Source organism: Leuciscus leuciscus, assembly GCF_965113295.1.
Source record: "Leuciscus leuciscus genome assembly, chromosome: 23".
Classification (NCBI taxonomy): Eukaryota; Metazoa; Chordata; class Actinopteri; order Cypriniformes; family Leuciscidae; genus Leuciscus; species Leuciscus leuciscus.
The window spans coordinates 13,718,736-13,734,406 of NC_138747.1; the positions used below are offsets into that span (position 1 = coordinate 13,718,736).

The 15,671-nt window shown below is 38.5% G+C and overlaps 2 protein-coding genes across 12 annotated transcripts in view; one reads left to right on the plus strand and one right to left on the minus strand.

Moving 5' to 3' along the window:
* The window catches only part of ppfia4 (PTPRF interacting protein alpha 4), a gene marked incomplete at its 3' end in the record, with an annotated part of 95,142 nt that extends 87,043 nt beyond the window's left edge, over positions 1-8,099 (minus strand). For all 11 annotated transcript variants that reach the window (XM_082156088.1, XM_082156090.1, XM_082156093.1 and 8 more), the window contains exon 1: positions 7,143-8,099. In XM_082156088.1, coding sequence (XP_082012214.1) covers positions 7,143-7,391 — 249 coding nt within the window. In that variant the 5' untranslated portion in view covers positions 7,392-8,099. The remainder of the gene's footprint in view (positions 1-7,142) is intronic.
* Positions 8,100-8,783: 684 nt separating this feature from the next.
* Positions 8,784-15,350, plus strand: tmem183a (transmembrane protein 183A). The gene is made up of 8 exons (XM_082156645.1): positions 8,784-8,995; positions 9,093-9,182; positions 10,243-10,407; positions 11,338-11,497; positions 11,929-12,109; positions 12,218-12,298; positions 12,380-12,535; positions 13,969-15,350. Exons 1-8 carry the CDS (start codon positions 8,932-8,934, stop codon positions 14,152-14,154), a joined length of 1,083 nt encoding a protein of 360 aa, XP_082012771.1. The 5' UTR covers positions 8,784-8,931; the 3' UTR covers positions 14,155-15,350.
* Positions 15,351-15,671: the final 321 nt, after the last annotated feature.

Consider the following 15,671-nt stretch of genomic DNA (forward strand, 5'->3'; position numbering starts at 1 on the left):
CTGACAGCCGCACATTCTCCTCAAAACATTGGATTCATCCGCGCTGTGCTGTGCCGAGGCAAAACCCACGTAAAGTTAATAATTCCGCGATTAACTGCAATAGCACATTTCGAACAGAGATGGCGACAAAGAGGAAAAACTACGGACTGCAGCTTTAAAATAACTATATCTCTTAAAATGTCATTTATTTCTGTGATGTCAAAGCTGAATTTTCAGCAGTCGTCACTGTCTTAAAGGTGCTTTAAGCGATGTGGCGCGTTTTTTAGACCAAAACTTTTTTTGTAACATCCAGCAAACATCTCCTCACTATCTGCTAGCTGCCTGTCCCCTGAACACACTGTAAAAAAAAAAACGCGGTCTCTGTAGACAGCCCAGGCTCCACAAACGGCAAGAAAAACAAACTGGCCCAGCCTTGGCCACGAAACATAACAAACAGTGTTCCAGCCAATAACCGACAAGAATGATTTGGGGGTGGGGGTTGGGGGGTTAGTGCGCGTGCACATGAAGAAAGAGTAATCAGTGTGTGGGGAGTGGAGGACAGAAAAGCATGAAGAAGGAAGATAGCTAGAGGAGAGATGTCCTAACAACGACTAACGTTAAAATTGTATATTCTTGAGAATTTTTATATGGCCGAAACACGAACAAAGAGACAACGTTACGATGAACAAATAACAAAGAATAGGGAAAAGGAGAAGGAACGCAAAGTCCAGAATTTACATTGGAAAAGCTTTCAAAAGGTGGCGAGAACTCCGCCGGCAGAAGGGCTTCCAATCCGACATTCAGGTGGCTCTGTTTTTGCTGGACAGGTGGGTAAATCCAGTTTGTTTTTTCTAAATGGTTCATGAATGTTTTAGGAAGCACGGAAGGGAGGGGGGCGGGACGGGATGAGGAGGAGGGAGAGTCGAGCTAGCCTCCGTTTTGTTTGACAATGCTTCGAACGTCAACAAGAAGTGACGTCACCCAGCATCGCTTAGAGCACCTTTAAGTGTCACATGATCATTCATTCTAATATGCTGATTTGAAACTCGAAAACATTTGTACTGCTTAATATTTTTGTGGAAACCATGATACTTTTTTTTTTTTTAAGAACATCATTTATAAAAAAATAAATTAAAAAAAATACATTGTAACATTATAATTGTACATTATAAAAGTATAATTTATTTCAAAATAAAATAAAATAAAACTTATTGACCCCAACTTCTGTAGAGCAAATCTGAATATCTGATGACTTGCTAATGAGTGCCTAACAAAAGCATTCATTACATGCTTCATCTCAGTACCTTATAAATAAGACCTTTACTCCCAGAGACAGCCAATAAAATTAGAGCTTGCCAGGTCAAGAAAGTGCTAACAGTCTGAGGTCTGAGGTTACATGCCATTTGAGGATAATACTACAGTATACAGCCAATAAGTTAAATCAGAGGGTTTAAAATGTAAACGTTGGCTGTTAACTAGATTAATTGGCCTCGTAGCAACAGTCTCACATACCCCAGAGCATCACATGAAAGGAGGCCTTTTCCTTTGAACAGTCCTAGACATGCAAGCCGCAAGACAGGAAGTCCAATTTTCCTCTAGAGACAGAATGGTGATGCATCTCTCAACTACATACGCTGGTCCTGGGGCCTCATGTACAAAGACTTGCGTTGAATTCATACTAAAACATTGCGTACGGACAAAGCTGTAAATGTGCGTACGCACAAAAAAACCCAGATGTATGAATCTCTGCGTACGAAGGATCCCACGCATATTCTCTTTGTACATCCCAGTTAACGTAAAATTGAGCGCACATGCACGAGCACAACGCCCCACCCAGTCTCCTCCCTTAATTCAATTAATTTAAATATGGTAATGAGTCCACTTTGGCAAAAGAAAGCAGTAAGAGAATGGCGGCAAGAAACGAAACTTTACAGAGAGTGAATTGGAGGTGCTACTATCGGAGGTAGAAACGAAAAAAAAAATATTTGGAACTTTGTCCTCCGGAATTAATAACAAAAGGAAAAAATATGAGTGGGAGAGTTTGGCTGATGCCGTCAATGCGGTGGGATCTGAAAGTCGCACTGTAGAGTAGACTGAGTACAGTTGAGACACTTTTTGCGTTTTGATTTTTTCACACAAAAATAGACACTGAAAAGAAGTGAATTTCCACATGACACGCCACATGACATTTCATTACCTTGTAGACTAAGATATTATCAATCAATAATACCCACAAGTAGTTTATATTTTCCACAATTAGCTCATAAAAATAAGGTGCTTTTTGTGTCAGCTTTGTCTCAACTGTACCCATATCATGTGGTGCATGGTACAGTTGAGACAGTGCATGGTACAGTTGAGACACCCCCTTTTTTAATGATGTGAAGGTAACTAACCATTCATTGTAAATAAATAAAAAGAATAAAGACAAATAAAGAAAATAACAATTGGGCAACATTTTTGTTTATTCATCCATTTATATTCATTCATTTTATTTAAATTAGCACTGGTTAAAATGTATAAAGCAGGAACAAGATATGTAACAATATTTATTAATAATACACAGTTTAAATATCACAAATATCACATTTTATTTTCATTTGCATCCTATGCTGGCTAATTACGGCGTTTAAACTGTTATCATAACACTGAACAACTAAACAATGTGTTTCCTAATAGAACTCTATCGGGGGTACAGTAGATATGTGTCTCAACAATCCCCCGCTGGCCACCTCGCACATTTCTCTAGATTTTGCAATTACCTTGCATGACACAGTACCATGAAATACAGAATAACGTTTGTGGTGATACCAGTTACGTTTAACAGTCACATAAGGATAATAAGCTATTCATTGTGGAGAGTGCATGGTGAAGTGAACGTCATATCTTAGAAAAAAAAAACTTTCCCCGATATCTTCGGATCGGAGATGCGTCCGTTGTTCAAATTTCCCACGATCAAAGAGGACACTATACGCACCCACAGCAAAAATCACAACTTGTGCTTGCTGCGAACGCAAGTTATTTAAGGTGTCTCAACTGTACACATGTCTCAACTGTACACAGTCTACCCTAAATGACCTTAAAAAGAAATGGTCTGATATAAAGGTGGACATTACTACACCAAAGCTGCCATTGCCATAGACTAAGGGTTGTATCAATTTGCATATGCTTTTATATGTTCTCACTTAATTGCAAAATTGATAGAATATTCCCATAAGGCTCCACAATATATGTCAATTATTTTATAAATTGCAAATTAATAGCAATGCTTCCCACAGGTGGTGGTGCGATAGACTTGTAGAACGAAAATTCGTTGTGTAATGTTTGTAACTTCACTTCATTGCCTGTAAGAGTCGCCAACGGACAAAAACAATGAGAAATGTACGTAAGCCAGACATGAAACTGGCGTGGAGGAACGCACATTCTCGCGTTAATTTCACTGTTAGTACATACGACCGTAAGCGTGAAAGCTGGCGTACGCAACGTTTTTGTGCGTACGCAAGATTGATACATGAGGCCCCTGGTCTCTGTTTCCAGGGTTCAGTCACCTTTTAAAACTAGTTTGCAAGTAACAGTCTTAAAATCTTCCCACAGGAAGAGATTTCTTGATCCACCTATTAGCAGTCTGGATGAGCAGGATGACGTAAACTGAGAAGTAAGCTGCTTTTGCATCACTTGTGTGAAAGACAAAATTAGAGGGAGGGAGACGGGGGGAAAGGAAGGGGACAGGATACTCAGATGAATCGATAAATATCACTTGTGTCCTTGGCGAATGACCAAAAAGAGCAATGTGATACAGAGGAAGATACACTAGAAGATGCCCTCTTCATCTCTGCTCCTCTGAAGCCTAACCAACCCCCACCCTCATACACCTCACAAGGGAAAAAAGTAAATGCTTTTGATATGCATAATTGTGGGTAGGATTTGTAACCTTGTTGCCATTATTTGACTGGGATGCATGCACAATCACAACCGCTGACATTTCTGGGACACAGATATTCAAGTAAATGATGCACCTTTGTGGAAACAAGTGTTTATGCCACCAGCAGTTCCACCTTGCATCCCCTATAATTGTGTGGGTCCAAGAAGCTACTTAACAGAACACACACAAAATGAATAATAGATCAGTTTTAGCTATTTTGCCAAAACAATTCATCTGGGAACATTTCTTCTGAGGACAATTATTGGTTCATATAACTACACATTTGCAAAAAAAAATCCACCATAATACCATATTAATGGTCACTTAAGTCAGCCTTTCTCAAAGTGGGTGCCGCGGCACACTGGGGTGCCCCCTGACTGTGTCAGGGGTGCCGCCAAAAAGGCTAAAAAAAATAAATAAATAAAAAAAAATCGGACATTTCATATAGAAATATATTTGAATTTACATAAATACATTCTTCTTCTTTTTAACCCTTTCGCACGTACGCTCACACCGGTGTGATCAGTCTAGGCTGGTCCCTGGAGCACGGTGGCAATATTGTTTTTCACAGGATGGTAGGGGAAGACTCATGAATATTCATTAGGGAAGTCATCCCTGATTGGTCTGATGACCTACCCCTAACCCCACCCCTAAACCTACCCGCCACTGGGGGTCTGATGACCTACCCCTAACCCCGCCCTAAACCTACCCGTCACTGGGGTTAAGACCAATCAGGGATGACTTCCCTAATGAATATTCATGAGTCTTCCCCTACCATCCTGTGAAAAAAAATATCGCGCACCGGTGTGATTAGAACGGTCAGTGCATGACGTGATCAACTGCTAAATTCAAATGTGCTTTCGCGCGTTGGCTGGAGCTGAGCCAGAGACAGGCGCGCTCAGCTGTCATATATCACAACTTTTCAGTGTTTTCATCCACATAATGTTTGTTTTAGGTTTCAGACATAAGTACAAAAAAAAACAATACATTTAGAGTTTGTAAAATACACACTGATGTCAAAGGAAGAGGCAATAATAATCCTTTCCATTATAATTAGTTTTATTCATATCAGATACACATTGTGTAAGTAACTTTAAAGTTTACTCTATTCTTCTCCCAGTTCACCTGCCACTTACTTTTATGTATTTCGGGAGAAGTGGATGAATTCACTTATCCGACAAATCCAAAACAGATCCGATTCTCTGAACTGCGTCTGCGGCACAAACTAACATGGCGGCGCCCATCGCGCATACAGCTCAACTAACGCGATCGTAATAATTGTGTTCAAAAAACAAAACACTTCCACTTGCATATATTTGACAATCGGAATATCAGATATTTCATGCCATATCTAACAAATTTGTGAATATTTTGAATAAAAAAGGAAAAATGACATAAAAGCAGATCATCATTCATTCAGCTCTGTTGTTGCTGCGGTGTGTCACGTGACAAGCAATGACGCGTCACCATGGAAACCATAAAGTGACACATTCTAAATAACGGTCACCTTGAAAAACTCACGCTGGCGGGTCAGCCAGAATATTTTAAATGTACGTGTGAAAGGGTTAAACATATGATCGGATTAATAAAATTGTAAATTCATTTTAGATAAATATATATATAAAATTTGCATTTACATTTGGGTTATGCAGTGTTTTTAAATTATATTTTACACTGGGGTGCCTTGAGATTTTATGCACTTTTGAAAGGTGCCCTGACTGAAAAAAGTTTGAGAAAGGCTGACTTAAGTCATAAACAATGAGGAAACTTTTAAAGCTTCATTGGAAGATCTTACAAAATCAAATCATCATTGTCTGTTAGATTTGAAGTTACTATGTTAGTGTACACCTAACAGTTAAAGGTAGGGTAGGCAATTTTGGAAAGGCTAGCAATAGCAAGCTCGCTTGGAAAGCATGAGTTCCCAGCCTCCCTTCAGAGCGTCTCCAAAGCCACGTCTCCCTCAAAAACACATGAACGAAAACAGCTGAGTCTGCAAAGTGGCAAGAGACGAGAGAAGGCGTTAAATTACCTCATGTCTCAAAGCACATAACAATACAAAGATAATGAACATAAACAACTTACAGATTCATTTTGGCGTTGATAGTGTTGACATAGAATCGCATAAATCCCAGTCTGGGTTGCCATCTCGTAATTACGGTTTGACATGCCGTGAACGCAGCATAAGCTTGTTGTTTTGGTTCAGGAGGAACTGTAAAAGGTGGCTGCAGTTTTTTTGTGGTGCTTGGTGACTGTCTGTCCACAACTCTCTATATTATGGAAAGCACTGATGACATGTGATGTCTGCGCAAGCAGGGTGCGTGGAGGTATGGAAAAACATACGTTGACAGGCAAGTAGGACATCCTATCATTGCATTCGGACCGAATGCAATGATTGGACAAACATTTTTTGGTCCTGAGACTTCCTCAGAAGATGACTTCCTCAGGCCTACTGTGGGTTATGATATTTATATCGATAGTACATGCTTTTGTTGAAGCCATCATCCTGCATTATATCAACTTTTTCTTCTTCTTCTTCTTTTTTTTTTTTTTTAATAATCATGCTCAACAATGGAATTTCTAAAAAAAAAATAAAAAAAAAAACTACATTGCCCATGATTCTGCAAAGAAATTAGCAAATCACACCAAAATAACTCTTTAAGGCCCATCCACTCCCATTAAGCACTGTGATATAGACAATCAGTACTATGCAATCAGTACTATGCCTATTATGCTTCAAATCAAAGTTTGTAATGTTGTGATTTACCTCGTAGTTGGTCCATGGCTCATAAGTCTTAAACAAGGACATCCCTCTGGGAAAAAAATTATGTCTTAAAAATCCCTATGGGCAAAATACTTCCAGAACCAAGACCGTTGAAAAAGTAGACGGGCCGGGCTAAACAAAATGGGAGGAGCCCTTTGGCATGTCCTGCCCCTACTTCCTGTTTCCACAGGAAATATGTCAACACTGGTCAAGCAATATCATGGGGTCTTTAAACATATCAATGGGCTGGAAAAAAAACTATTTTGAATTCACTGGGCTAGTAACCATAGTTTCTTTCAAAATAGCTGCTACAGTTATTGTCAATTTGGACACATAAAAAATAGACGTTCAAATTAGCTTCTTCGCTGATCAAAGATCTCACATTTAATTTATTGCGGGTTTTACAGTAAAAAAAAAAAAAGAAGAAGCCATTTTAGCCATCACGCAACTTCCTGTGTACCTGTGCCAGGTGTGTGTGTTTACCTGCGGTAAGGCGGAGTTGAGCTGTCTCTGAAGCACGTCTCTCTCGTGAAGAACATCCTGGAGTTTGGTCTGCGACTGGATGAGGGTCTCCTGTGTCTCCCGTAAAGACTCCAGCAGCTTATCTCTCTCATCTAACATATTCACCATCAGCTGTTCAAAATTAGCCTCGGCATCCGTGCCGTTCTGAGAGCCTCTCTGGGAACTCACCGAGTCTCCTTCATTTATGGTCGGCATCACTTCGCACATCATATTGCTCGGTATACTATGAAGTCTAAGTCAAATTAGAAATTGCTTGGAAAAATTTTTTTTGTGTGTTATTTTTTTTCAGGATTGAGGTGCACTATTAATATTTAGTGCCATTTAAATGCACATTAATATCCATGTATTTTAAAATGCATCCTCTAATTTTACTAATTGCATCCCTGTCTGGATTCTTCACACACCTTGACCTCTCTGGTCCATGACTGTCGGCCTTTTCCGCTCTGACATTATCCACCTAGTTTGACTTGGAACTCAATGCATTTCGATGCACGCTCATCGCAGCGCTCGCCACATGCATATTCCGATTTCAGCTGCTTGAACCTCGGCGCCCTTAGCTTTAACATCCACCAGTTGCCATTAACCTTTCAGAAAACGTTGAAATTCGCGTCTGCCGCATCCTTCAGATCCCTCTGCCACCATCATCATCATCATCATCTCCCTTCACGGCGAGCCGAGCGAAGCGCTCCTCCCTCTACGAGCTCATTCCCGCTTGCAACAAAGCTATTCCGCTATCTCCACAAACATTCGCGCATGTTTTAAAATATGAATGCACCGACGCTTTGGTGGATGTAAAGGTTAAACGTCTCCCACGTCGTCGGCGAAAATCATATCCACTCGGCGTGGCTCTGTAAAGCTCGTGCAAACAGCGTAAAATCGGAGTTCCTCACATCAGCACCACGCGACTACATGACTGTCAAGCACGAGACGCCAGTGTGAGAAATGTTGTCACGCGCAGCGCCCTCTGGCGGTAGGCAGGTGCACAGAAATGACAGACCTATCACGAAGTGTTAAAATATAAATTAAAAAAACTAAAAGGGATTTTTTTTCATGCATCTTTTGTAGCAAATCACATATTTATAATATTGTTCTTAAATGTTATACAGTATTTTATTCAATTTTGTTGCATTTTTGTGCATTGTTTAATTAACATTACTGGCATCAAGTTTAACTAAAAGTAAAAAAAGAAAAGAAAAAAAAGAACATTAAAACATGGTTTAGATTAAATAAAGTACAAATAAAAGAAGAGAAAATTTGTTGAGAAAAAGAAAGTGTTTTTTTTTAACTGGTTGTCCTTTTTATCTAAAAGGATTCCGTTTAAACTTCTTCCTAAAATTAGGTTCAGTAGTCTTTTTAATGTTTAGTGTCTCTCCAATATATTTATTTGTCTAAATATTAGTACTTCAAGAACTTTCAACAAGAAAAAAACAAAACATCTGAGATGACGTCACGGTTTTAAACGTACATATTTTTCTCTGAAGCCTGGGGTTATGAATATACACCGTCTGATTGGACGATTCATCTCACATATGATTTCTGCGTCCAATTAGCGTCCAGTCTTCTGAGTCGTTTGCCCTCTGAGATCTCGCGAGAATGTACGCGACCTTGAGTGTCAGTTCCATAATGGCTGAAGATCCTGGAGGAGCTTTCTTTAATTTCACCCTCATTTTTATCGGGTTTTCGTTACCTCTGCTGGAAAGATGGCAGGGCACACAGCCTCGATAAACGGCCACAGACCCCCGCTCTCGTCATGCCCAAGAAAGGGAACCGAAAACGGCTGAAATTTAAAGCCGAGGATGTTTGCTCGGAGTCAGGTAAAAATAGAGCGAGACGGGCTGATGTTACGATGTGTGTTGAGGTCCACTTTAATGCCAACTTAATTTTTTGTATTCCTTCATCTTTTTCTCACAGTAACTGTGGCTGACTATGCCAACGCTGATCCAGCCATCGTGAAGTCAGGAAGAGTTAAAAAGGCTGTTGTTAATGCAATTGAAAAAGAAGGTAACTTAATTTCAGAAATACTAAAGTCACCATAACATAATTGCAATCATGGCGGGACAGCCTGTCACTCATTTGAGATCATATCAATAGAGTGCATTAGTGTCCACCCACATTTTCAGTGGCGTTGGTTCCGGAAGTATTTTTTTTTCTTCATTCTTTTTTCTCATAGGACTTTTTAAAATGTCTTTGTTTAAGAGTTTTAAACCATTAAAAAGCCATACAGCTACGAGGTGAATCACAATTTTATTTAGGCTTTAGTGAGGGAAAGAACTACAATCCCATCAACCATTGCAGAAAGCATAATTGAATTAAAAACTTCTCATTGACACATGTTGATTAAATATGAAACAATGTATTTTAAGTTTATTGCAAAATATGCATATAATATGTCCTGAAATATTCAAGTATTTTTAAAGTGCAGAGAGGCACTATTACATCGATCTAATTGGTGGAATTTTCTGTACAGAATCATGGGTAATGTAGTTTTTCACCACAAATTCTGATGTTAAACACAAAAGTTGAAATAATGCAGGCTGAAAAAGGGGGGGAAAGCATATACCAGGACTGGCCTACGTCCACAAAAAATGTGGACTAAACGCTTAATTCATATGGATTAGTTTTACGATCTTATTATGAACTTTATGAAGCGTCAAAGTGGTAGTTGCGTAGCTGTCAACAGAGGGACAGAAAGCTCTCATGTTTCATCAAAAAGATCTTCATTTGTGTTCCGAAGACGAACAAAGGTCTTACTGGTTTGGAACAACATGAGGGTAAGTATATTATGACAGAATTTTTTGGGTTAACTATCCCTTTTATACACCTGCTTGTAATTTACAATTACAGTCTAATTATCTGATTCAGGTGTGTTTGATTAAAACAAAACTAAACTCTACTTCAGGATGTTAAATCTCCAAAAGTTTGACTGAACACCTCTAGTTCAGATTATTTAGAAGATGCTGTTATCCAGTATGTTGAGATTATCAGTATAAATTGCTATGATGACATTTGACACTTTAAGATAAAAAAAATAAAAAAAACAGTGATCTTTATTCTTTTTCAGTGAAATTACTCCGTGGACTCGAGGCATCACAGGGTCCTGTGCAGGAAGTGCTCTCGTCTGCAGTCGGTGTGAGTAACGCAGTTCATGAGAGCAGTGACGAACTGGACTCAGAGGAAGGGGATGAAATCAAAGGGTCCTGCAAAAAGAAAAACAAAAGACGCAAAGGTAACCACTAGGGAGTTTTCTAATGCAGAGTTTCCCAAACTGGGGTTTATGAGGGAACTGAAGTGGGTTTGTGAGTTAATGAAAACACTCACAATTTTTTTTGTGTGATTTTTATACATGATTATTATTAGGGTTAGTTCACCCAACAATTAAAATTCTTTCATTAATTACTCTCTCAAGTTCTAGACTTCGAAACAAACAAGCATGCTTTAACTTTTGTTTACCATATTTGAGTGCTCTATGTATGTTCACTGATCAATTGTTAATACAGTATATGAATAAAAGCCTAAATTAAATCTGTTCATGATATGAAGCGATTGATTACACCACTTGATTAATTTGATGCTTCAAGAGAAGACTGTAAAAGAAATCCAGAGTTTTGATTGAAAAGACCTTCAAAAGAGGGATATAAATATTTGAGGTTTCATTAACCTCTGTCGTTCATCATGGCCTCCTAATCATCCCCATATATACTGATTGTCTCCTCTCCACCAATAAGCTGGTGTGTGGTGGGTGTTCTGGTGCAGTATGGCTGCCGTCGCATCATCCAGGTGGATGCTGCACATTGGTGGTGGTTGAGGAGATTCCCCCCTTATATTTAAAGCGATTTGAGTGCCAAGAAAAGCGTTATATAAATGTTACGACTTATTATTATAAAAAATATCTTAATTTGTGTTCTGAAGATGAATGAAAGTCTTGGGTTTGGAACAACACAAGGTTGAGTAATTGACAGAATTAAAAATGTCTTGGTGAACTTATCCTTTTATTTTAAATATTAAATTAAAAGTTTAAATATTAACTTAAGGGGTACTTCATTTGTAAAAGGGGTTTGGCTGACCAAAAGTTTGGGAATCCCTGTTCTAATGTATTCTAATATTATTAATTTTCTTGTTTGTTGAGATAAGTAAACCCTGTCATTATGAATGTCAGAACACAGTGAAAACATAGATGGAGAGGAGTATCCCATTGATATTTGGCTTGTGCTTGCTGCATACATTCGTCCAGAAGACGTCTGCAGATTCTCTTTGATCTGCAAGAATGCGTGGACTGCCACATGCACTGCTGCATTTTGGAAACGACTCTACAAAAGGTGGGCTGCCAAAAAAAGATTATTTAACATATTTAGTAAAATTGCAACAGTCGGTTAATCTTTAAATTAATAATTTTATATTTCTCCTTAGTTTTTATTTGTGTTGTTATTCACACAATGCTTCATGGGATTGTCCTTTTGTCCCTCATTAAAGCTGTTAAGTGCACAAGTACCTTTGTCTTTTTGTCCCATTTTTCAAGTTTGTAATGTTGATTCACCTCATAGCTGGTTGTTTTTTTTCATGTCATAACTCTTTAACAAAGGCTTTTTTATAATCCCTATGAGAAAAATGAATGGGAAAGATTCTTTCGGAACCAAGCTTGCTGAAAATGTATACGGGCACTGTTGTGCACTATTAGACATTTGTTTTCCTCATCCAGGGCATTTATGCATGACTAAATTCCCTCTTGATGTTTTTTACCTTTCCCCAGGCACTATAATCTTGATGCAGACCTCCCCGATCGCCTTCAGCCTGATTTTATCGCAAGGATGCATTGTCTTCGTGCCCGTGTGATTCGCTCGCTTTTTCACTTATATGAGCCCTTTAGCTCGCGGGTGTCCAAAAGCCCTCCTCTTCCTGAATCTACACCTACTACACTCCTCAATTCCAAGGTGTGTAGAATAGATGTACTTTCTCTTTTAAATGCTTCATTTTAATTTCATTTAATTCACCCATTTAATGTGAGGATTTTTCTGTTGATGCCTTTCTTGTTCCTATAGTGTTTATTGTTTTGGATCCACAAAGTTTCTGGAAGTAGGTCAGAGCCGATGTGGGAATTCAACTTCAAGTTTGTGAAACTGGTATGCCCACAACAACATTGTTGTAAAAGCAGAATATGAGATGATTGCATCGTTTTAATTTCATTGTATTTTAACTTTCAGCCAACCAAGGGCAAAAATGGATGTAGTATGGGACTTCAGCTGCCCAAGCAGTATAAAGATGTTCACACTAATCCAGACTCAGACTGTTATCTACTGCGGGTCACTACCCTCAATTTCATTTTTACTTCTGTTGTGATGGGCATGACATTAACTTTGGTGAGTTATGAGATAATCTATTTAACATGTTATGATTATGTATATATAACATTGTTTAATTACAGGAGTAGGCTATACTATATATCTGTAATTCTTTTGCTTAATCTAATCATCCGATCATTAAAGGGTTAGTTCACCCAATATGAATTTCTTTCTTCTGCTAAATGCAAGCAAGAAGATATTTGGAAGAATATGTGTAACCAAACAGTTTATGGGCCCCATTGACTTCCGTAGTATCGAAAAAGAAAACAAAAATACTATGAAAGTTAATGGGGCCCATTAACTGTGAACTATCCCTTTAATGTTCTATATATTGTGAATGTATGTAGTGAGTGAAATTCGCCCATACAACATTCGGCATCAGTTGTCGCTTTAAATCCATTCACAACTCCTCTCCCATAGTAAAGTGTCCCTCAAACGCGCACTTCAGAACAGGGCTGCACGATTATCAATATTAAAAGGCACGTGATTTGGTAAAGTCTGCCATTTATTTTATGCGCAGTTCAGTAGTAAATGCTGCCTCATCTGATGCCAGAGGGCGCTCTCGTGCAGAAACTTCAAATATGCCCCATAGAAGTAGATAACCCACTTCATTCCAGGAAATCCCTATGGTCATACTATCGCTGTAGCTGAATAAACAGAAGATTGAAAAGCTTTAATTTGTTGGACAAGAGGTTCATAAATGCTTCTCATCTTTGGTGTGTGTTGCTTTTTCAAAGTAACGTTATAAGTGACTCAAACTCGCAGTGCTTTCAGATGGAGCAGCATTTACTACTGATTACAGAGCCGTACGTCACTCACAAGCTGCGCATAACAAATAATCGCAGCCTTTGCAATTTCATAATCGCAATAAGCCAAATCGGTTTAAGCGCGATTTCAAGTTTATTGCGATTAATCGTTCAGCTCTACTTCAGAGTATTGCCGGAAGTAGTAGGTCATCCGGGTTCTTTGCACCTACTGTTTAATGAGTACTGTGAATTTGGACTGGACATACAATTCTTTTCACACACTTAATAGTAGGGCAGTAGGTATATTCAGACTCTGGGATAATTTTTTTTTTACTTGTGCGTTTCCGAGAACTCCTTTTCTGCACGAGTTTGTTGTGTTCGGGTTCAGAACGACGGATATGTTTGTTTGATCCTCTGTCTATTATTGAATGATGCCCAGTTTTTCTGTAGCCATTTACAAAGTCTGCAAATGTATGATTCCCTAAAAGTTGTGTAGTAAATTCCAGCCTTTAGTAATCTGCTCCTTTATTTAAGCTAGATGTCACTTGATATTTGTAGTGTTGAATCTATAGCCTCAGAGGAACTTCAGCATTATGCCTAGTGGTGAAGTTGCCACATTCATCTTTGCGGAAGTTTTTACTTGCATTTTCACAAGTCATGCTGATGTCATAAATGACAATGAATATTTCGCTCCTTGTCTTTCAGTTCAACATTAATGTGAGCACAGACATGAGGCACCACCGAGTGCGCCTGGAGTTCCAGGATTCACCAGTCATTCGAGGAAGGAAGCTCAGGGGTGAACAGGGGGTGCAGGTAGTGCTGGACCCTGTCCACAGCGTGCGTCTCCTGGACTGGTGGCACCCTCAGTACCCCACATCTTCATATAATTAGACTGATGAACTCCACCAACCTTCTGGATTATAGAAATATTGCAGAAGACAATTCAGGCCTGTTTCAACCAATCATAAAGTCCTGAGTCGGCTTGGCAGTCACTATTTGTTTTTCTGTAGATTTTTAGGCTTTGCGCTTAGTGTACTGCTTTTATGGACACTTCAGTTTGATCAGAAGTCCTAACTCAAGGTCTCAGGACATTGGAGGAAATTGCCTTAATAGTTCGGGTAGCTGCCATATTTAATTTGACATAAATGAAAACAAAGTGGGATGTCATACTGTTAATTTTCAACCTGTTTCTTTTTTTTTAGTCCACTAAAAAAATTCTTGAATGATCGAGTTCCAAGTGCACAAATGTACTTTCTGAACAGACTACTTGCCTCCCTCAGTTTTCGTGTATGGCACAAAAAAAAAATCTAATTAAATATGACATCTACATCAGAGTACATGGTGTGCTGTGCTTTCCTTTGAAAGTGATTTAGTAATTTAGCATCATGTCATCGTAACAGTTGCATAGTCGGATTTGCATGACTCTAATCTTGAATCATATGTGTTTTTTTTGTTTTGTGGTTTTTTTAATTTTTTTTATTATATATTTTTTTTATAGTTGGTGGTTTTTGTCTGTCCTATGTAGCATTCCCAAGATTCACCGGAACTGTAGTTTTTTTTTTTTCTTTTTTTTTTTTCTGTCTCTCTGCAAATTTGTGATTCGGTAAACTGGATGAACATTCAAATCTATCAAAAAAATCGTAGTGTTAAGAAAAAATCTCTTAAGGCTGCGCTGGAGAGGTGTAACTTAACCCATTTTGAATAACTTTTAGATTGGTGTTAGATTTAGGGAAGAAAAGCTGGCAATTCATGTATTCAGTGCTTTCTTTGGGGCCGTTATGAGTTCAACTTTGCTACGGTGCATGATTGCCTAGTTAAAGGGGTTCTAATTGACTGCATTGGCGAGGGAGTTCCTAAGTGTTGTAGATATTAAAGTGTCTTGGTTAAAAGAATGATATTGTTTGTGATAAAGAAGTTATTAAATTTATAGATTAAATCAGGTAATTTATTTCCTTATAATCAAATCATAGAAGTTTGTGAAGTAAGTTCAGTTTCTTGTAAGCCTTGAGGCATTTTGTTTTAGACTGGAAAGTTGCATCAGAGGGCACTGATGTTTTGCACTATTAAATAAAATGAGCTGTAATCTGTTTTGTGGTTCTGTCCTGCATGGGAAAATATACTGACACCCGGTGGGTCAAGCTGAAACAACAGTGGCGTTTGTCTGATTATGTTGCTACTTTTTGATTGTAATACCACTGAATTACACACTGTATGATTATATACTTGCTGGAGTTAAGAACAGCTGTGCATAAAACAAATGCTTGACAACTGAATGCTGCAAATGACCAATCATAATGAAGTTTATATATTTGTAATGAGTCAGCGGCTCTGCCTCTGCTTTTATTTTTCATTCTGGCTAAATTTATTTGCACTAGTTACCGACTGACTGTGCGTTATCCCTTAATTTA